Here is a 24,242-nt window from a genome sequence, read left to right as displayed (position 1 = left end):
CCAACACTGATGCGTTACATTCTTCCTTGAATAACATATTAATAAACCACATAATCTGCAATCATTGTTCTACACACATAGGAAACATAAAGGAGTAAAACAGGCTTAAATAATTTGATGGTCCTGAGTACAAATTTGGACATAGTGGTTGGGGCAAAGATACACATTAGGTATTTGTAAAATCGCATTCAACATTTTACGTATAAAATGCCTATTTTTATTCATCTAATGAATATCCACAGTCTTCATCAAATCACTGAAGTACAGAGAGTGCTTAAGGCAATGACATCAAGAACAACTGGACAAATTGAAAAAACAGAAGAAAGTGAAGTCACCTTTGAGGGATGTAGAACACCCTGACCAAATGCAGATTCCATAGTAGGTCATATAAAAGTGATAATTGCCTGATTCAGGACCTATCATCTCCTGGACCATGTACCCATGTCTGCTCAATTTTTAAAAAATCTTGGTTCTATATACCTTGACCTCTTTTCTCTGGAATCACTTTTCTTTCCCTTTTGGAATCTTACTTTCATGGAAAGCAACAAAAACCTCCTCTCTCCTCACACTTCTATCCTTATTCCTACTTAATTCTTTTAAACCTGTCAACAATGTGAAGCCCAGCAAAGAGGAAAATTTTCATTCTCAGAATTCCCATATGCCATACACACTGGATCTCTGGTTGCAATTTGCTTGGATTACCTAAGCCACTTTTCAGTCCACTAAACAAGTAGCCATCTCATTACACCACTATCTTTCTTTTTCACTCTTATACCCACTCCCAGTCAATCCTGTGGAAGCCTCAGAGTCTGGGCACCTGATTTACTAATTTATTCTCCAGCGATAATTTTCGCCATCTCGTGTTTTAAGCAAGTATGTGGACAACCCACAGAACACTCAGGTTATTTTACCTTTGGAACTCAGTTTCAACAATGTGTAGCCATTCACCTCTAACCATAAACTTTATCTTATTAGAACCCATGACTACATTCATGCTTACATGTAAAACTTAATCATAACTATTATTCTTAATATATTTACTCTTCAAGTTAATAAAGGACTTAAATATTCTTTCTGCAATTTCCCGCACATTTTAGGTTTTGTTTATCTTACTTTTAACCTTCACAGCTAGTTCTAGACTGCATCATTTCAACCACTGTCACCTAAAATCCTCAACTCAAGCTAGATTAACCCTTTTTGCTTGCTTTCTCCATTCTTACAACAAACTGCCAACACTGTTGGGAAAATAAATTGAGTACTTGCAGGGGAATGCATAAAAGGAGGAAACTACCAATTGGGATGACATAGCCTGATACTTTAGGATGAAGGATGAAGTCCTGAACAGATATTTTATTTCAACATACTATGCTTGTAGTAATTTGAGCTATGTTGTCCACATTTTCCTTAACTTTCTGATTCTAAATTTATTCATCAATGCATAGGGCCCTCAGTTGAAAACTACATTATCTTTGTTTTCTCAAGTTGTTTTTATTAAATTTCAAAAATGTTAGTTTCAACTGTAATTCCAATAATTCTCCGTTTTGTGATGTTTAACACAGGATCTGGTATGTTACTTTGTGTTTGTTTTATTGTTGCAGTTACTTGGTGGGAGACTTGTTTCATGACAAACGTTATCATCACCATTAAAGTGACCTGAGTTCCTAGGGTACTTGGGTACTTTTCTAGGACTAAATGGGAGGACTGTTTCACAAAATGTTAAGAGCCCAGGAGAAGACAGCAAGGTCACTAAATGAACATTTTGAGGCCAATACCTCTTAGGATTATTAGTATAATCCTAATATAAGGATTTACTCTCCATGTCTCTCTTGATATATATTTGGTAATTGTTATGGAGTATGAATTGTTATTGTGATAAAAAAAGAATTATTTATGAATAATAGAGTACTGTTGAGAGTAAACTGAAACAGCATGATATCATCAGAATTTATTCCTAAGATCTCAGCTTGCAAGCAGGTAATAGGAAAACAAACTCCAAAGAATACTAAAGCAATACTACATTTACCCCCATTACGTTATTTTTACAATGACTACAGAGGCTACACCTCCTGAGAGAATATAACGTTATCATTAATAACGTGCTATAGTGTACAATGGTGCAGAGACTGCCAAGTAGACTGTTGTACATCATCTTTTACAAATTCTTTTTATCTCCCTACAGTTTCATCAGAGTCATCAATCTCTGTACCCTAATTACCATGCCCCTTCTCACTTTCATTTATAGCTTCATTCACTGTTATCCAGAAGATGAGTAACATAACTTTGTGGCTCTCAACCAAGCAAATTAGAGTAGAATATGAAATAATAAATGTCATAGTTCCCTCTCAAGATCTGAATACTTGGTAAAGACTCTTGGGGTGTGTGTGTGTGTGTGTGTGTGTGTGTGTGTGTGTGTGTGTGTGTTTTCAGACATACACAAATGCTAGTGCTTGGGTCCTTTACAGTTAAATTCTTTGAATGACTTACCAGATGAATTAGTAATTCCCATGGTCCTTTCTAGCTATAGCCATATTCATAGAGTTTGTACTGCCTATTTCTGTGAACAAAGTTTTTATTCCAGAGCTCACATGACAAAGAGCGATCTAAACCCCTTTCTGTTTTGTCTCTAATTTGATTAAATTCTAGATCTAGCTGCTTAGCAACAAGATTCTCCTAGTTCTGTAGACCATGACAACTGGCTAAAGTCTCTCCTCACTGTGGCTCCACCATCTCCATCAAACTTTAATTCTAATTACTCTTCAATCTGAATAAATCTGACTATATTCCTTATCTGCAACCCCTGAGCTCCCAACATACAGTATAAGCACTTTAGTTTCAGTAATTTTGATCATACTGTTATTTCTTTGTAGGTCAATGAATAACTCAGAGGCATGTGTGCACATACAGTTCATCTCTTGTGGAACCTTTGTCATTAAAAAAGGCAAGCTAAATTTAGAGGAAGAAATGAGTAAAGAACAGCATGGGAATAAATTTAATAGGTAAATTGACTAGCTGGCATTTAAAAATTGATATCATAAGTTAACAGTAATTAGCAAGTTGGCCTGGGTAAATCAAGGAAGCAAGATTAGGTATTTATTATCCTTGAGAGTTTATGCATGGGACAAAGAGAAGGTTGGCAACGTCTGTAAGTCTGGTGTCTGCTGGTGTCTTTCTATTGCCTTTCCACCTTAGGACGTCCATATCTGTACTATTTCCAATACTGGAAAATTTCACTTTCTCTCTGGCTTTCATCACAGCTACTTTTTTAAACGACCAAATTTGGCTATGACTTTGTTTATCTTTCTGTTAGTTTTCTAGGGCTGTTCTAACAAAGAAGGCAAAAAGTGATTTAACAGAAATTTATTGCCTGACAGTTCTGGAGACTGGAAGTCCAGTGTCAGTGTCCACAGGGTCTTATTCTTCCTGAAGCCACTAGGGAAGGATCTATTCTAGGCTTCTCTCCTAGCTTCTGGTAGTTCCCTGCCTTGAGGCAGCATGATTCAGTTTTCATATGATGATTTAATTAGGACACCAGTCACATGTCCAATCTGTTGGCTTACAGCTGTTCATTATATTCTCTTATAAACCTTTGTATATCTGTGGAATCCATTATTATTTCTCCTCTTTTGTTTCTGATTTTACTTCTCAGTGCCTTTTCTCCTTTTAGTGAGTTTAGCTAAAGTTTTGTCAACTTGGTTTATCTTTTCAAAGAATCAGCTCTTAGTTTCATTGATATTTTCTGTTGTCTTTTTAGTGTCTATTTTATTTATTTCCACTATGAACTTTATTATTCTGCCGACTTTGGGCTTTGTTTGTTCTTTTTCTAGTTTCTTTAGGTGTAAGGTTGTAATATTTATTTGAGATTTTTCTTGTTTCTCGGTTTTTCTGTATTGCTCTAAGCTTCCTTCTTAGTACTGCTTTTGTTGCATCCCATGGATTTTGCTATATCGCATTTTCCTTTATATTTGTCTTCAGGTATTTAAAAAATTTCTCCTTTGATTTCTTCATTGACCCAATAGTTGTTCAGTAGCATGTTTTTCAGTCTCCACATATTTATTATTTTTCCAGCTTTCTTCTTGCAATTGATTTCTAGTTTCATACCATTGTGATTGGAAAATATGCTTGATATGATTTCAGTCTTCTTAAATTTATTGAGACTTGTTTTGTGTCCCAATTTATGGTCTATCCTTGAGAGAGAAGAATGTGCGTTCTGCTGCATTGGGGTGGAATGTTCAATACAAATTTATTATGTCCATCTGGTCTAATGTTTCATTTAAGGCTGCTGTTTCCTTGTTGACGTTCTGTCTGGAAGATCTATCCATTGATGTAAGTGGGGTATTAAAGTCCCCTACTATTATTGTGTTGCTGTCAATTTTTCCCTATAGGTTTGTTAATAATTGCTTTATATATTTTGTTGCTCCTGTCTTAAGTGCACATATATTAAAATAGCTGTTATGCCTTCTTAACGAATTTCCCCCTTTGTCATTATATAATGTCCATCTTTGTCTCTTGTTACCTTTATTGGCTTAAAGCCTATTTTGTCAGATATGAGCATGGCTACACCCATTTACCTTTGGTTGCTGTTTGCTTGGAGTAATCTTCCACCTGTTCACTTTGAGCCTGTGATTGTCTATAGAACTGAGATGAGTCGCCTCCAGGCAGCATATAGTTGGGTCTTGTTTTTTAATCCATTCAGCCACTCTGTCTTGTGATTGGTGAATTCAGTTCACTTACATTTAGGGTGATTATTGATAAATGACAGTTTAGAACTGCCAATTTTATCTTTTGTTTTTTTTCTGGTTGCTCTGTATCTCCATTTTTTCCCGTGTTTCTGTCTGCCATTTTAGTTTGGTGGTTTTCTATGATGTTTTTCTCAGTGTTGTCTTTTTTTTTTTTTTTTTTACATTTTGTGCTTCTGCTGTAGATTTATATTTTGTGGTTACCATGAGGTTTCTGTAAAATATCTCATAGATAAAATAGTCCTCTTCCTGTCATGATAGTGTTTTATCTTCATTTGCTTATATGAGTTCCATCCTTTTTGACCTCCCCTTTTGGGTTTTTGTTGTCTCAAATTATTCCTTTTTATATTGTGAGTTTGTTATCAAATTGAAGCAGCTGTAGTGATTTTTACTGTCTATACCCTTTAGCCTTCGTGCTTTAATTGTTTAATAACTTGTTAGAGTTGCAATTTTCTAATTCTGTCTATTTATCACCTTACTCAAAGTTTTGTGTACTTCTGCCTTTTCCTTTCAGGTAGAAGAGCTCCTTTCAACAATATTTTTCTCTGTAGGGCAGGTCTAGTGTTGATAAACTCCCTTAGCTTTTATTTCTCTTTCATATCTGAATAACTTTGCTGGATAGTCTTGGCTGACAGCTTTTATCTTTCAATATTTTAAGCATGGCATCCCACTCTCTCCCAGCCTATAGAGTTTCTGCAGAGAAATCAGCTGATAGCCCAATGGTGATTTCTTTGTAGGTTGCCACCCTTTTTTTCCGGGCTGCCTTTAAATTTTTTCCTTTGTCACTGACAGTTTTTCATATAATGTGCCTTTGCCATTGACTTTAACAGTTGTTAATATGTCTTGGAGAAGGTCTTTTTGCATTGAGGTAATTAGTTGTTTTTGTAGCTTCACGGACTTGTATATCTAGTTTCTTCCCCAGGATTAGGAAGTTCTCACCTGTTACTTCTTTAAATAATCTCTCTGCCCCCTTCTCCCTCCCTTCTCCTTGCATACTAATGTTGCCCTTTCTAATAGAGTTGGATTGTTCTCATAGAATTTCTTCATGTTTTTTTGGATCTTAATTCTCTCTCCTCTACTACCTGTATAATTTCTAGATTTCTATCTTTTAGCTCGCTAATTCTCTCTTCCATATGGTCTGCAATACTTCCAGTGTTTTCTAGTGCATTCTTCATCTCACTTATTGAATTCTTCAGCTCCCAAATTTCTGTTTGGTTCTCTTTTAGAGTTTCAATCTCTTTAATAAAGTATTACTTCTGCTCACTAATATTCTCCTTGAACAGCCTTTCTGAGTTTTCTTGTAGCTCTTTGATTTTTTTCATGACAGCTATTTGAATTCTCTCTCAGATCGCAATATTCCATGAGTTTAAATTTGGTTCCTGGAGAACTGTCATTTTCTTTTTGTGACACTGTGTTCCACGGGTTCTTCATTGTGCTTGATGAGTTTTTCTTGTGCTAGCATATTTGAAGTAGTGAACAATGTTCTTCTTAAATGTATCTGTTTTTTTAAACTTGATTCTACTGACTCAACAGATTAGTAATTGGATGCGTTTTTTGTTTTCCGGTAGGTGGTGCTATAGCACAAGCTTTTATTTTCTCATACCTGCGCTGCCTCTGGTTATATTTTAGAATTGGCATCTTTTACCCTCTACCACCTCTGTCAGATGTGTTGCCTGGCGCCCTCCTTGCTGCTTGTGATACCAGGTCATTGGTGCCTCGCTGCTGCTGGTGTCACAGGTGTCACTGCCTGGGGCACCAAGATGGTGGGTGTTTTCCACCTTGTCTGGGGTCTCCTGGGTCACAGACTCTGACACTGCAAGGGGAGGAAGAGAAGGAGAGGGAGCCAGTATTGCAGGTGTCTCAGCCATGAGCAGGGTTGTCAGGTTCACAGGCTTTGCCACTGTAAGCAGGAGGGGGTGGAGTCATGGGCACCTCCACAACTGGAGGGACAAAGTTGCAGACTCCACTGCCACTGCTGTCAAGTTCCCCGTGGCTGCAGGTACCACTTTGGCTGTGAGGTCAGTGTGGTGTGTGCTGCCTCCCCTGAAGCTGCCCAGCTCTCTGGGATTGCAAGTTCAGCCAATGTTGCTGGGGGTCTGGGATTACAAGCACCACCTCCATTGTTCTATGGTCCCACCTCCTCTGGGTGGTCCAGTTCACCCACCTTTATATATACGATGTGCAGGATTTTCTCATGACCTGGTGTGTTGGGCACAGGTACCTTTGTTGAGTTATGGATGTTTTACTCATTGTGGATAGAAGGGGCGAGACAATGGGAACATCTCATGCCACCAAGATACTGACATCAGTCCTCTATTTTATTCATTTTGATGCGATTGTAAGTGGGATTGTTTTCTTAATTCCTCTTTCTGTTAGTTCATTATCAGTGTATAGAAATGCAACAGATTTCTCTCTCTTAATTTTGTATTCTGCAAATTTACTGAATTCATTTATTAGTTCTAATAGTTTTTTGGTGGAGTCTTTAGGGTTTCCTGTGTATAGTATCACACAGGAATCTATTGAGATGATCATATGATTTTTAACCTTTGTTTTGTTAATCTGGTATATCACAATGATTGATTTGCAGGTATTGAACCGTACTTACATCCCTGGAATAAATCCCACTTTAATCTTGGTGTACGATTCTTTTAGTGTATTGCTGAATTTTGTTTGCTAATATTGGGATGAGTAATTTTGCATCAATGTCATCAAAAATACTGGAGATATATATATATATATATATATATATATATATATATCTTGTATTGTCTTTGGTTTTGGTATCAGGATGATGCTGGCCTTGTAGAATGAGTTTGAAAATTTTTCTTTCTCTTCAGTTTTTTGGAATAATTTGAGAAGTATAGGTATTAACACTTCTTAAAATGTTTGGTAGAATTCACCTGTGAAGTTATGTGGTCCTAGACTTCTGTTTGTTGGGATTGTTTTGATTACTGATTCATTTTCATTATTAGTAATTGGTCTCTTCAGATTTTCTATTTCTTCCTGATTCAGTTTTGGAACTTGTATGTTTCTAGAAATTTATCCATTTCTTTTAGGTTTTCCAATTTGTTGGTGTATAATTGTTTGCAGCAGTCCCTTATGATTCTTTGTGTTTCTGTGGTATCAGTTATAACTTCTCTTCATTTCTGATTTTACTATTTGAGCCCTTTCTCTTTTTTTCTTTACGAGTCTGGCTAGAGATTTGTCAATTTTTAAAATCTTTTCAGATAAACAACCAGCTCTTAGTTTCATTAATATTTTCTATTGTTTTCTTTTAGTATCTATTTCTTTTACTTCTTCTCTGATCCTTATTATGTCCTTCCTTCTACTAACTTTGGGCTCCGTTTGTTTTTATTTTTCTAATTTCTTTAAGTGTAATGTTAGATTGTTTACTTGCAATTTTTCTTATTTTTTGAGGTAGGTCTGTATCGCTATAAAGTTTCCTCTTAGAAATGCTTTTGCTGTGTCCCATAGATTTTGAAAGGTTGGGTTTCCATTTTCATTTGTCTCAAGGTGGTTTTTATTTGGGTGCCCTGGGTGGGGTGGGAGCCACTTTGGAGGGGACCCAGTCTCTGGCAAGGTTGCCTGCTAGGTATGAAAGGTAAGAGCTGCTTTGGAGAGACACTTGACAGGTCTAGGCTGTCTGTTGTGTGTGCAAAGCAAGAATTTCTTTGGAGGCGGTGTCTGTTCCATCTGTGGCCACCCACCAGATGTGGTGGGGCAGGAGCCACTTTGGCCGCCCACTGGATGTGTCAGGGGGGCAGCTGCTTTGGAGAGATGCTGGTCAGAGTGGGCAAGTCTGCAGGGGAACACCAGAGTGGGGTGAGCAGTACTAGCAGGGTAGATGATGAATGTCAAAATGGTGCCCACCAGTGCCAGGACATAATTGCTGTTTCTTGATCTCATGTTGAAGTTCCTGAATATTCCTAACAAGACACCCTTGTCTGCTGACCACACTCTGTTTCTCTCTTCCTCTCTCTCCCTCTCCCTCTTTCTCTTTACTTACTAGGTAGTATTTATTGAGTACTTACAATATGCCCTCTTTACTTACTAGGTAGTATTTAGTGAGTACTTACAATATGCCAGACAGTATCTCTACTTCACAAGCCTCTTGTGATAATTAGATATAGCTGTTATAGAGTGCCTGGTGCATAGTAAGTACTCAAAAATGACATTAATATTATTGATTTCTAAAATTTACTTTGCTTCTGAGGGGACCTGGATTCAGCTGGGCCATACATGGTGGATTGGACTCTGTTTTTGGCCAGGAGTTGATGCTGCCTAATGTTAGCTCCTAGCAGGTCTGACAGATATGTCCCAGGAACCACAATTATTCTTAGAAACAAGAGTAAATACAACCAGTTCTTCCCATTTCTTGGCTCAGCAAACACCATTTTTGTGTAATAATAACCCTGCATGAGGACTAGAGCAATCCCCAAGAAATTTGACTCCTTAGGTTGAGAGTCAAAGTATCCACACAGGCAAAATCTCCTAAAGGACTGGGTCAGTCTTTGTTGGTCAATATTCACACAAATATCTTGTCTCTCTTCTGTGAAATCAGGAACCAGGGAAGGTATTTCTGGTGGCTTGAACTTGGTTCCTGTGACCACACTTTATTTCTATATGATGTCATCAAGACCTATGCCAGGACTTTCACATTTATGTTTTCATGCCTGATCTTTCACTTAATCTCTGGGATCATTTTGGCTGACTACCTCACATCTCCTTTTAAATATTTGTTAGATTAAAAAAAACCCTAATAAGTAGAAAAATAAAAATGTCTATCAAAAGATGAATGGATAAACAAAATGTGGAGTATACATAAAACAGAAAATTATTCAGACTTTAAAAGGAATAAAATTCTGACACATGCTACAACATGGTGAAACCTTGAAGATATTACACTAAGTGAAATAGTTGCCCTTGCCTGAGGAGACAGATCCAAAAAATATTTCTAAAACCAGTGTCAAAGAGTGTACCACCTATGCTTCCTTCTAGAAGTTTTATGATTTCAGTTCTTACATTTAAGTCTTTAATCCATTTTGAGTTTATTTTTATATATGGTGTGATTCTTTTACCAGTTTGATTCTTCTGCATGTAGCTTCCTGGTCTTCCCAACACCATTTATTGAAGAGGCTGTCTTTCCCCCATTGCATATTCTTGCCTCCTTTGTCACAGATTAATTGCCTATATAAGCGTGGATTCATTTCTGGGCTGTGTATTCTGTTTCATTGATCTATGTATCTGTTTTTGTGCCAGTACTATACTGTTTTGATTACTGTAGTTTTGTAGTATAGTTTAAAATCATGGGGTGTGATATCTCCAGTTTTGTTCTTTTTTTTAAGATGGTTTTTGCTATTTGAGATCTTTTGTGTTTTCATACAAATTTTAGAATTAGATACTGTAGTTATGTGAAAAATTCTATTGGCATTTTGATTGGGATTACATCAAATCTGTAGATTGTCTTGGGGAGTATCATCATTTTAACAATATTAATTCTTCCAGTCCATGAGAATGGTGTAGCTTTCCAACTGTTTCTGCCGTCTTTAATTTCTATTCTCACTCTCTTATAGTTTTCCAAGTACAGGTATTTTTACCTACTTAGATTTATTGTTAGGTATTTTGTTTTTTATATGATTGCAAATGAAATTGTTTTCTTAATTTCTCCTTCTGATAGTTTGTTGTTAGTGATTGCTGTGGCTAGGACTTCCAGTACTATGTTGAATGAAAATGGTGAGAGTATCCTTGTCTTGTTCCTGATCTTAGAGGAAATAATTTCAGCTTTTCACCATTGATTATAATTTATGTGTGCTTGTCATATATGGGTTTTATTATGTTGAGGTATGTTCACTCTATACCCACTTGGGGAGAGTTTTTTTTTTTTTATCATAAATGGATGTTGAATTTGTCAAAAGATTTTTCTGCATTTATTGTGATGATCATGTGATTTTTATTCTTCAATTTGTTAATGTTGGTGTATCACATTGATTTATTTGCAAATATCAAACCATTCTTGCATCCCTGGGTTAGATCCCACTTGATCATGGTGTATGATCCTTTTAATGTGTTGTTAAATTTTGTTTACTAATGTTTTGTTGAAGAATTTTGCATCTATGTTCTTCAGTGATATTGGCCTGTAATTTTCTTTATTTGTGATATCTTTGTCTGGTTTTGGTAACAGGATGATGATGGTCTTGTAGAATCAGTTTGGAAGTGTTCCTTCCTTTGGTATTTTTTGGAATAGTTTGAGAAGAATAAGAGTTAATTGTTTTAAAATGTTTTGTAGAATTCTGTGAAGCCATCTGGTCCTGGGCTTTTGTTTGTTGGGTGTTTTTTTTTATTACTGATTCAATTTCATTACTGGTAAATGGTCAGTTCATATTTTCTATTCCTGGTTCAGTTAGGAGATTGTACATATCTAGGAATTTGTCCATTTCTTCTAGGTTGTCCATTTTATTGGCATATAATTGTTTGTAGTAATCTCTTCTGATTCTTTGTATTTCTGTTGTTTTGGTTGTTAACTTCTCCTTTTTCATTTCTGATCTTATTGATTTGGGTTTTCTCTCTTTTTTTTCTTGATGAGTCTGGCTAAAAGTTTATCAATTTTGTTTATTTTTTCAAAGAACTGGCTTTTAGTTTCATTGATCTTTTTTATTGTTTCTTAGTCTCTATTTCATTTATTTCTGCTCTGATCTTTTTTATTTCTTGCCTTCTACTAACTTTGGATTTTGTTTTTTCTTCTTTTTCTAGTTTCTTTATGTGTAAGGTTAGGTTTTTAATTTGAGATTTTTCTTGTTTCCTGGGGCAGGCTTGTATCACTATAAATTTCCCTCTTTGAACTGTTTTTGCTGCATTCCATAGATTTTGGAACATTGTGCTTTTGTTGTTGTTTGTCCCAGGTATTTTTTTATTTCCTCTTTGATTTCTTCAGTGACTCACTGGTTGTTTAGTAGCATATTGTTTATTCTCCACATGTTTGTGTTTTTTGCAGTTTTTTTTTTTCTTATAGTTGATTTTTAGTCTCATAGCATTGTGGTCAGAAAAGAGGCTTGATATGATTTCAGTCTTCCTAAATTTAATGAAACTTTTTTGTGGCCTAAAATGTGATCTATCCTGGAGAATGTCCCATGTGCACTTGAAAAGAATGTGTATTCTGCTTCTTTTCAATGGAATGTTCTATATATATCAACTCTATCTGATCTAATGTGTCATTTAAGACAAGTGTTTCCTTATTTTCTGTCTGTATGATCTTCCATTGATGTAAGTGGGATGTTAAAATCCCTAATACTGTGTTACTGACAAGTTCTCTCTTTATGTCTGTTAATATTTTCTGTATGTATTTACGTGCTCCTATGTTGGGTGCATATATGTTTATCATCGTATCTTCTTCTTGGATTGATCTCTTTATTATTTAATGTCCTTTTTTGTCTCTTGGTACAGACTTTGTTTTAAAGTCTATTTTGTATATATAAGTGTTGCTACCTTGGTTTTTTTTTTTTTACTTACATTTTAATGTAATACCTTGTTCCATGCCTTCAGTTTCAGTCTGTGCGTGTCCTTAGGTCTGAATTGAGTCTCTTGTAGGCAGCGTATATATGGGTCTTGTTTTTTTTAATCCATTTAGCCAATCTGTCTTTTGATTGGAACATTTAGTCCTTTTATATTTAAAGTAATTATTAATAGTTATGTACTTATTGCCATTTTGTTAATTATTTTCTGGTTGTTTTTGTAGTTCTCTCTGTTCCTCTTTTCTTCTCTTCTACCATGAGTTCATGACTTTGTTTAGTGTTATGTCTATATTCCTTTCTGTTTATTTTTTGTGTATCTGTTATAGATTTTTGGTTTGTGGTTACCTTGAGATTAATATATAATAACCTATTTATATAACAGTATTTTAAGTTGTGGGTTGCTTAAGTTGTAGCACATTCTAAAAGCACTACATTTTTACTCAACCTTTCATGTTTTATGTTGATGTTATAGATGATTTTACTACTTTTTCTGTTAAACCTTTTTACTAGCTTTATAAGTGGTTGATCTATTATTTTACTGTGTGTTTGCTTTCACCAATGAGATTTTTCTTTTCATAATATTCATATTTCAAATTGTCTTTTTTTTCTGCTTAGAGAAGTCCCTTTAACATTTTCCATAAAGCCAATTTTGTGGTACTGAACTGTCTTAGCTTTTGCTTGACTGTAAAACTTTTGATCTCCCCTTCAAATCTGAATTATAGTCTTGCTGCGTAGTCTTTGTTTTAGGGTTTTTTCTTTTATTACTTTAAATATATTATGCCACTCCTTTGTGGCCTACAGAGTCAGCTGATAGCCTGATGGGAGTTCCCTTGTATATAATTTGTTGCTATTCCTTTGCTGCTTTTAATGTTCTTTACCTTTAATGTTAGCCATTTTAATTGCAATGTGTCTTGGTGTGGTCTTCTCTTGGTTGATCTTATTTGGAACTCTGTGTTTCCTGAACCTGGGTATCTATTTTCTTTCCCAGATTAGGAGAGTTTTCAGTTTTTATGTTTTCAAATATGTTCTAATTTAAACTAAGTAAAGCTCTAATTAAAGCCGTAGCCCAACACCATCTCAGCTCAAGTTGTGAAGGATTGTGAATGCTGAGTTCCTCGCTTAAGTTTCCATTGCCATATTTGAGTTCACTGGTACTTAACACAACTCCTGACCTTTTGCAAAGGACTAAACTCTGTGATCTTGTCAATGTTTGAATTGGAGGGGGGGGGGTCAATGTTTAAATTAGAAGGTGATGGGCTATAGTTTAGAACATTTTGGTTTGCCCTTGGATTCAACTTCAGCAGGGCCCAGGAATCCAAGCACCATGAGAAAGATCAAGATTTAATTACATTCTCTCTACTTACCAAAGTATTTCCTCTACTGCTGCTTTCTTAGCAATCTTAGGAGTGGGATGTAAGCCTAAGTCATTTATTTTTATGATTGGAATCCTTGCAGACCCAAGTCTTTCCCACCAGCTTATACTGTTGGCAAAGTTTCAGCTGGTTTCTTTTTTTTTAATTGAGATATAACTGATATATAATACATTAGTTTTAGGTGTATAACATAATGATTTGATGTATTTATATATTGTAACATGTTATGTTTGATACTAATGCAAATGAAATGAATTTTCAATTTCATTTTTATTTGCTTGTTACTGGTAGTTAGATAATGAGCATGGAATACTGACCATGTAATCAGCAACCTTGCTCTATTAACTTAGTTATTCTATTAATTTATATTTTCTAGGTATAGTATAATGTCACTTGTGAATAACAGCAGTTTTATTTCTTCCATCTTTATTCTTATACCATTTTATTTCTTTTATTTCTAATTTTATTCTGTCTAACACATCTAGTAACATGTTCATAAGAAGTAGCGACAGGGTGCCATTTTTGTCTCTTCATCAATATCCTTAGAAAGTCTCATACAGCTCACCATTATGTATGATGTTTCCTGCAGGGCATTTCAGGTCATTTTTTTTTTTTCTAGATATACTTGATTATATTAAGAAAATCCCCCTCTATTCCAGGTAGACCAAGCAATTTTATTAATAAATGTAGACTTTGGTGAAATAATTTTTGTGTTTATTGAGATATGATTTTCTCAGGTACTCTGTTAATGTGAATTACAGAGATTGCTCTTCTTATAATTTAGAAATACTTAAAATATAAACCATTTGATAATGAGGATGCATTATTGTTTATAAAACATGCTGAAATTTATTTTCTTTACAAACATTTTAAGAATATTATATTGTTGACCTGAAACAAATATACTGCCAGTTTTTTCTCTAGCTAAATTGGGTTTATTTGGGATCAGCAAAGAATTGAAGCTCAGAGTCTGCAACCATGGCAAGCCATGTGCAAGCTCCCACACAACAGGGAAGGAGAACTCTGTTGTAGATAGGAAAAGGAAGTTGGGTGGGCCATACTAAACAAAGTCCATGGTGTTTCATTAGCTGAGTTGCTGCCAAGAAAGAAGAAGGACCTTTCTTCTTCCTGTTGAGTTCTGCTATCATTCCGGGTGTGAGAACTCTTCCTTCTGGTCTCCCAACTCTATTTAATTGAGGTTACTGTTTATTTATTTTTTACAATATCTACTTTCATAAAAGAAATTAGTAGGAAAATTTTGGGGGTGTAATGCCCTTGTGGGGTTTGAGAATTAAGTTACCCCAAGTCTCATAGAGTTTTGAGCTATTCATTTTCTTAAATTCATGACATATAAAGTTAAATCAATGCATCTTCAGTCTTTTCTTTTTTTTAACATAGGTATATGAGACTATACATTTTCCTTAAAACACTGCTTTAGTTGAATATTATGTAATTTACATATATCATAGTTATTTGTGTTTCAATTCAAATTATTTCTTAATTTCTGCTTTGATTCCTCCTTGACATATAGATTATTTAGAAATATATATTTTATTTCCAGTTGTGATATTGTGATTTATAATAAGACATATATATTTGAGCTTCAACCTTGTTTCTGTCACAGAGCTACTAAAACCCTTGGAATTTTTAAAGTGATGAGAGCAGTAAAGTTGTCCTTTGTTCCATTAATGAGGTGACTTTTAGAAACCACCTAGGGAAGGATGCTGGTTGCCAGTGGAGCAAACCATGTGATTAGAGGGTAGGAATTTTCAACCTCTCTTGCCCCCTACCTCTGTGGAGGGAATAGGGACTGGAAATTGAGTTCAATCACCAATGGCTAATAATTTAATGAATCATGTCTAAGTAATGAGGCCTCCATAAAACACCAAAAGGGTGAAGTTTGAAGAGCTTCTGGGTTGGTGAACACGTAGAGATGCAGGGAGAGAGGTACACATGAAGAGGGCATGGAAGCTCTGCACCCTTCCCACGTATCTTGCCCTGTGCATTTCTTCCATCTGGCTGTTCCTGAGTTATATCCTTTTATAATAAGCTGGTAATTTAGTAAGTAAAATGTTTATCTGAGTTCTGTGGGCTGTTCTGACAAATTAACTGAACCTAAGTAGGGGGTCATTGGAACCTCTAACCTATAGCTTGTTGGTCAGAAGCACAGGTGACAACCTGGACTTGTGATTGTTATCTGAAAGAGGGGAGAGCAGTCATGTTGGGCTGAGCCCTTAACCTCTGGGATCTGACACTATCTCCAGGTAGTATTAGAATTGAGTTGAATTGTAAAACACCCAGCTGGTGTAGGAGAATTTCTTGGTGGTGTAAGGAACCCCCCCCAAACACACATTGAAATTGGGTGCAGAATCTTAGTTGGTGTCAGATGTGGGATCAGAGTCAGAACTGTACCAGGCAGTTGGAGTTTTTCTAGTTATCTTTAATGCTATTGACTTCCAGCTTAATTATATAAGGTCTAGAGAAAATATACTCTTTTTAATTAAAACCATGTGAAATTTGTTGGGGCTTTCTCTTTGGCTCATCATAAGGTAGACTTTGGTAGTAGTCCATACACAGATGAACCAAAGTGAATTTATCCACTTTTGGTTTTATCCCTTCGCTTTGTATACCTATTATATCAAGTTTGTTAATTATGTATTGAAACTCTCCTGATCCTGCAGGATTTATTTTCTATTCTTTCTGTTACTACTGAGAGAAGTGGGCTAAAAGTATCCCTATTGGTAACTGTAGATTTGTCTATTTCTATATTTTCCCCTCTCTATTTAAAGTTATATTAGTGGATGCATATACATTTAAGATTGTCATATTTTCCAGTGATTTGCCTTTTATCATTACAAAATATTCCTCCTTATTTATAGTAGTGCTTTGTGCCTTAAAGTCTTTGTCATCAGATATTAAAAAGATTACACTAACTTAATTTGGTTAATATGTGCATGAAAATTCTTTTAAGTTTTTACACTCTCCATGTCTTTATTTTTAAATTGTTTCTAATAAACAACGGCATAATGCTAGACTTTATACTTTATTCACTCTGAAATATGTCAGCCTTCAACTTAGTTAATGTAAGCCATTTTACATAGATTTTATATCTACCAGGTTTTTTTAATTTTCATGTCTGCATTATGCTTGTTTCTCCTCAATTGCCTATACTTGTAGAAACAAATATCATTTATTATGCCTTTTGTTCCTTCAATAAATTTCTTATATGTACATACTCTTATTATTTTAATGATTACCCTAGATTTGCAACATGCATCTGCAACATCACATAGTATAATCCACATCATTAATTTACCTCTTCCCAATATTGCTAGAAGTTTAGACCTTTTATCTCTATTTACATACCTCCCAGCTTTTGTGACAAATATATTTGCATTTTGTTCTGCATATATTTACAATCCATAAGATACTACTAGTATCCTTGTACAGTTAATTTTAATTAGTTTACCCACATATTTACTGTTTCTTGTGTACTTCACACCCACCTGCACATTCATGTTTCTTTCTGGTATCATGTTTCTCCTGACTGAAAAAGAAATGATATTTCTTTGAGTGCTGGCCTGCTGGCAATGATTTGTTTGCCAAAGGAAAGTTTTGTTCTCCATTACTGAATGTTATCTTCACAAACTAAAGAATTCTAGTTTGGCAATTACAATTTATTGAGTAAATGTGTTATTTCAGTGTCTTCTGCATTCAGTTATTTTATTGAAGTCAACCATCCATTTTTATTGTCATTTCTTTTAAAATACGGATATTTTATCTCTGGCTGCTCTTAAGATTTCTGTGTCTCTGGTTTTCAACAGTTTTACTATGATATGGTTAGGTGTGTATTTCCATGTGCTTATTCTGCTTGAAATTCATTGATTTTCTTAAAGCAGTGGCATAATATGTTCCCATACTTTGGGGAAATTCTCAGCCATTATATGTTTTTTATTACTTCTATTCAATTCTCTTTTTCCTCAAATGATACTCTATTTGAATGATTTCAGATTTATTGATGTGTTTCACATATCACTTCTCTATTTTAATGCTTTTTTCTGTCAGTCGTTGACTTTTTTTTAACTTTTCTTATAGTTAACTAATTTAGCTAATTATACAATGCAGTCTGTAATTCAAACTGTTTACTGATTTTCTGAATTTAACAAGTTCGCGTAGATGCCAATTTTCTGGTGAAATGAATCTACCTTCTTTCACACGGTCTATTCATTTTTCTTCCAGTTTCTCTAAAATACTAGCCATAGGGAATTTTTGTTCAGTATCATCTTTTCCACTCTTTGGATCATCTTTTAGCTCGCTTCTATCTTTTCTTTCACTATCTTTGTTGTTGTTGTTTTCCCTTTATTATTGGCCATAATTTCTTCCTTTTGATATATGTGATAATGCTTTATTGTATGCTAGATGTTCTATATAAGGAACCATAGGAGTTCAAGGTAGACTTACCTTCAACTTGAGAAGTTTCTATCTTCCCTCTGTCTGGAAGTTAGGCTGAATGACTGATGACTTTAATTCAATAAGGAATTGAGTTTGGTCAGAGATAGTGTAGTTTTAGTGAGACACATATACCTTACTGGACTTTATATTGGGAGCCCATAAGCCTCTACTTTCTCAGCTCTGAAAGCAATGGGTGACTATGTTCTGATACTCAAATCTTCAAAACCAAGTTCTCTAGCTTATATTCCAAGCTCCTCCAAAATCAGCCAGATGTTTTAAAGAGAAGGCATTACATGTCCTTGAGGCAAACTCCTTTCCACTAGGTCTTTGCTTCCTAACTACAACAGATTGCAGATATCTTTGTCTTTAAAGACTTTAACCTATTTCCTAGCAAATGGATCTAAACTCAGCAAAAGTTGTGTGGGAAAAACTGATTTTGAATTTGATGCCCTTAAGTGCCTAATTTATCAATCTAGTCTATTCTGCACACTAAGAGTTTTTCAGGTTTCTCTTTCTTCAACAGAGGAATTCTAACTGGGTAGGCCAAGCTTGATCATTAATTTATATTCAAAACCATCATGTTACAGGGGACAAAGATTTTTGTTCCAGGGGAAAAAGTACTGATAATTCAAATTGTTTTCCCTTCCTTGTAATTTTTAAGTCTTCTAATCTTTATTTCCTCCACAGTTCTATGATACTTCTAAAATAAAATTTTAAGAAATGTTCTTGGCATTGTATAGCTGACGTTTTCAGAAAAATTGCTTGTCTGTGCATAGACCTAACTAAAATTGAAAGTATCTTTTTTTACCCTATTTTATAACCAAAGAAACCCAGAAATTTAGAGACAACTGTTATTATCATTCTGTACTTTTTAAAATTTTGTTGGAAACTTGCAGGAGATTTAAGTAATTTTCCCAAGATGGTTAAGGGCAGTGGTAAAGAAAAACTCAATCAAACAAAGAAAAAAAATTGATATTTCCTCACTCCCAATGAATGGTACTTAATGAATAAGTACTTCAATATAGCAAGATGAGTACTGTAACAGAATTCAGTCAGAAAAAAAAAATCAGTGATTTTAGGGGGATGGAATTAAATATAAGGCATTGGGTAAACAGCTACTAAAGAACACAGCAAGTTAAGGGAGGCATTGTGCTAGTAACTGGTTAATAACCATAAAATACTAATTGCAAGAAGGTGATTTCATTCATGGAGCTGAAGAGCAAAGGGAAGAAGTAGGGTTACTTGAATCTGGAGGACTGTAGGGCCGGCCCCATGAATCTCAAAAATGAGACTCAAAACTCTTACAGCAGGTACTGCTAAGCTGGTGCAGAGGATCTGAGACATTGGTAGAGAGATCAAAGACCTGGGGCTCAGACCCAGACAGCTATGCTGGTATCTTTTAGACTGACAATGAGGTTGGTCTGGATTGAATTTTTTTTAAAAAGGATATTGAAACTAAGTGTAATTGCCAGTGTAAAATTTGTTATTAAGATTGACATACAGGAAGCAGATCTCCCAGATTTCCAAATCCCCTTGCATTCACCCTACTGCAGATCTCTGTAGAAAGAGGGCTGATACAGCAGCAGTGTTGTTCCTATAATGCAGAGCACAAAATGGGAAGGGGCTTTGGCACTGAAAAGCAGTAACTTAAAAACTGGTACACCACCCAGGTACCATGCCTTTTTCTAGAAAATATAAAGAAATACATTTCAGGAAAAATAAAACTTCTAATTGTTTAAAATAAAGAAGAATAAGTAGAAACATTATAGGAGTTACCTTTTTTAATGCATATCTATTCAGATACATTTTTGGGTACTAATTGTTTTTATTTCCCATGTTGAGTCTGAGTCTTTTGCTTGAGTTTTTCAGGTTGAGGCTGAACTTCTTCCTTTTTTTCCTTAGGTTTTTTCCTCATACAGAGCAAAAGAAGACAACATAATAGAATTAACAACAAAATAAGACATGGTAGGGCCAGGTAAATCTTCTTTATCCTCTTTCTCTTAGGGGGTGGGCCACTGTCAACACTACCTCCATTGCCTTGTTTTAGGCAGTTGGGAGGGTCCCACTTATAGTTACAATGACAGTGATGTTTATTGTTGCAGATCCCCCTCATGTTACAGAACTTAGGTGAACAATTACTATCCAAGCGAGAGAGATGGACGCACTTCCTTCCTATGCAGACATGTTCTGGGCCACACTCTGTGCCATCTTTCACTTCACCAATATCAGGTATGGTCATCCCCATGTGGTAGTCTGTACCCCAGCAGGTGGCGTTGTTGAAGCGAGTCCCATGCACAGTCGAATGCTCTGTCAGAAGGGGAATTTCTGCCACATTATCGCACTGAATTCTCCCACACAAGCTGTCCAACATACTGCATTTTAGATATGTAGGGCCTTCGACTCCACAGTTACCAAAACGGTCACCTTGAGTGTTTACTTGTTTGTAGCAACTGTCGTTTGCATTTTTTGCCTTTTGGCCGAAAATCTGCCTACACTGTGCGTTGCGGTCATTACATCTCTTTTCATAGCAGTAGGCATTGTCATTACAGGGTATTCCATCCTCTACATATACATCGTCTGGGCACATATGGGATGATCCATTGCACCACTCTGGAAGATCACATTCATTGACTTCCTTTCTACACATTTCTCCTGATGGTAAGAACTTGCAGTCCTTGCAACAAAGCCCAAAAGCACAAGTAGACCCAAAACTTAAACTGCAGTTTGTCAGACAACAGGCATCTTTTGAACAATGCTGAAAAGATCCACAGTCACACTCTTCTCCTTCTTCAACAACACCATTTCCACAGCGCTTCCTTGAAAACATGTCCTTTGTGTATACAGTGTACTGCAAACATTTTGCCTGCTGTACAGAATATCCCCAAAAATAAGAATAACTACAATTGCTAAATTGGGCTATTGGTGGGTTGTCATGACGCATTATACATCTATAATAACCTGCAGAACACACACACAATACAGTGTCATGAAACATACCCAAATTATGACCTATATGATGAGCTACTGCAATTCCAATAATGGCCAAGGTTTTGTTTGCAAAAGTAACAACTGCACAACTAAAGTGTGATCTACACATTCCTGCAACATAGCCTAAACCACTTAATCCTCTCAAGGTCTTATTTATAAAAAGATGTACAGTATCATGTGCCATGCGGGCATCAATGGTATTAGCCTTCCAATGGCAAAAATCTCTCAGAGACCTCCTTACAGCATCCACTTCAACCTGGTTTCTTTTAGTCCAGATCTCCATACCAAACAATAACACCTTCATACCCATTACCTGATAAATGGAATCCACTATATTTACAATAAGAAACACATCCTCCTGCAACTTTGAGACATTCCTTTTAAAATGATTATATAGAGTATTGTCCACCACCAGTGCAATTTCAACAAAGAATGAATGGATCCACCAGCCATCATAATGACTTTGTTTCAGAGTAGAATTACCAATCTCTTGAAACTCAAATTGGTGTACAATTTCCTCTTCTTGCATAAAACCAGATTTCATGTTTGGGAATTGGGTCTCCTCACTGTCCATTTTATATACCAGGTGTTCAAATTTGGTAGAGAAAATCATGGGCTTAATTTCATAAACAACATCATTTATCTGTAATAATCCTCGAAAGCCACCAGAACAGGTACTGAGGGCAACAAGGGATTCTGGGTCCCCCTCCACATAACCATGATAGTAGCAGTCATTCTGGACAAAAGGCTGGTCCTTCAGGAGAGCACCCTGGTCTGAGTAGGTGAACACTGGGAGGTGTCTGGACAGCAAATGCTTCTTGATATTCATGTGGAGAACGTGTCTCTGGCCCCCAAAATGCAGGCTGTAAGAGAGCTGGCCTGGAGGCTTCATGCTTCTGCCAGGGTGTGTTACCTTCAAGGGAATCACCACTTCTGGAGGACTGTGATATTGGGGGTGCTCAGCCCGGGTGTGTCCTGAAAAAGACAGAAACACCCCAAGCCAGTGTAGCAAGAGTATGATCCTCATGTACAACAGGGCTTTAATCACAGTCATTATGAAGCTACCATTATTGATCCAGAGAAGAAGGCAGGCAGGGTTGGGAGTCACAGATGGTCTGGCTCCTTATTCTGAGCTGCTTGGTGTACAGAGCTAATCATTAAGTATTTGTCTTCTGGCAGAGTTGAACCATTAAAGCATAAGCCCTACAAGTAAAACAAAATATAACATATGGTTGGGGGTGATTAGAAAAGGGCCTAATAGGGAGAAAGAGAAAGGCATACAACAAAAGTGATTAGTGTTTTGATCAAGGGATGACTCTAGAAACTGCACAGAATTTGCTTTTAAATATTGATAAGGCAGAGGGGCATTGGGGGAGTATGGAAGAGTGAAAACCGGCCATAGATTCATAGTTATTGAACTTGGATGGTGGGCAATTAAGGATTCATTATACTATTCTCTAAATATATGTATATGTTAAACATTTCCACAATAAATAGTTAAAAAAATATCTTAAGGGTAAGGTGACCATATGTCTTGGATTGCTGGGATTGTACTAATTTACACACGTTAAATTGGTATAAGTAATAATACCTGTTTTTTTCAACCACAAGTCATAAATTACTCAATTACCTAAGATACATACTAAAAGCAACAACAACAACAATAACACTCTGCTGTTATTTTAAAATCTCTTTTATAATACTTATCATTACCTCCCTAGAACAAAATGTTAGTTTTATCTTTCTTACATAACTCTTCTCACTAGACTTGTTATATTAGAAGTACTCAAGAGCGTTATCTATGTCTTTCACAAGTGTTAGTATCCCCAAAGTGCCTAGCTTAATTCTTTATATAGTAAAGAATGGTCAACTTGACTTTTATTGTGCCTTGGAGTGTTACTCAAAAGGTATTTACACTTGACTACATTTTAATGTATAATATTATTCAACACCTGTGGCCAATTTTGTTTTTGGAACAAAGTGTTATGGACTCAGTTTTCCCTGCTTATTTTCTCTATATACAACTAAATACTCTGGATATAATTAAGTGGAAGACAAAAAAAAAAAATACCTCTGAAAGCTAAAAAGCAAAAGACAGACTGGCTAGAGACCTCTAGACTTGAGGAATGGCAACAAGGTGAGTTCCCTGGGTTTTAATTTAATTGCTCTCATATATCCCAGATTGGGTGCTGGAGAGGTCTTTAACACAATCATCAGCAGGCATAGACAAAAACAAACAAACAAAAAGCCTCAAGAATAGTTTTCTCTCTCTGTCCACATGACAGAGAATGGAAAAGCTCAACAGAGAACCAGTAAGGTGCTCCAGCATCTGCTCTTGAGCCAAGACACATGTGGATTGATTCACCCAGAGCAGCAACCTCAAAGACTTGTAGGCCAACCCAAAATACAGTCCACAATCAGTGCACTGGTGGACTGTTCAATCCACCTACATTGGCAATATAAAAGCCCTGGCAGGCCAGCCTAACACTGATTCAATATCTAGGTAACTAACTAACTGATCTGCCTTCAGAGGCAGCAACAAAATCCCAACAATTTGACCCAACCTCCACTCAACACTAGGGCAGGGAATGGAACCCTATATTAAACATAGCAGTATCATTCATAAAGCCTGATATATCCCACTCCTTCACCAAATGACGTAGGAGGCACAGCCTATTGGCTTCTGTTTCTCACATCTCCAGATTTGAATATGGACCAGTGACACCAGTTAAATCCAGAATGTTAGAGTAGATCAAGCAGAAGAAAGGACCACTCAACTTAAAGATGGGTCATTGATAATTATTCAGTTAAAGAAGAAAAAAAGAATAAAGAAAGCAAGCGGCTTATAGGACACCGACAAGAAGACCAATATACACATGATGGAAGTCATAGAAAGAGAAAACAAGAGAGAGAAAGGACCAGATAGCTTATTCAAAAAAAATGTAATGGCTGAAAATTTCCCAAATCTGAAGAAAGAAATGGGCATCCACATGCACAAAGCCCAAAATGTCTCAAATGAGATGAATCCAAAGAAACCCAGATGAAGACTCATTAAAACTGTGAAGTCAGAGACAAGAAATTTTGGAAGTGGCAAGAGAAAACAACATGTCACATACAAAAGAACCACCATAAAACTGAGTAGATTTTTCAGCAGAAATCTTGCAAGTCTGGAGAGAGTGGGATGA

At 35.9% G+C, this 24,242-nt stretch overlaps 1 protein-coding gene across 1 annotated transcript; it reads right to left on the bottom strand.

Annotated features, from left to right (window-relative positions):
* Positions 1 to 19,894: 19,894 nt before the first annotated feature.
* On the bottom strand, positions 19,895 to 22,084 carry ADAM29 (ADAM metallopeptidase domain 29). Its single transcript, XM_059926200.1, has one exon. The coding sequence runs from the start codon at positions 22,082 to 22,084 to the stop codon at positions 19,895 to 19,897; it is 2,190 nt and encodes a 729-aa protein (XP_059782183.1).
* Between the last annotated feature and the right edge of the window lie 2,158 nt (positions 22,085 to 24,242).

The sequence above is a fragment of the Balaenoptera ricei genome, chromosome 6 (assembly GCF_028023285.1).
Source record: "Balaenoptera ricei isolate mBalRic1 chromosome 6, mBalRic1.hap2, whole genome shotgun sequence".
Taxonomy (NCBI): domain Eukaryota; kingdom Metazoa; phylum Chordata; class Mammalia; order Artiodactyla; family Balaenopteridae; genus Balaenoptera; species Balaenoptera ricei.
The sequence above is the reverse complement of the archived record's forward strand: the minus strand, read 5'-3'. Positions and strand labels throughout refer to the sequence as shown.

Excerpts from the sequence above, each read along its gene's own strand:
- ADAM29 (XM_059926200.1), bottom strand. The coding sequence starts at position 22,084 with ATGAGGATCATACTCTTGCTACACTGGCTTGGGGTGTTTCTGTCTTTT.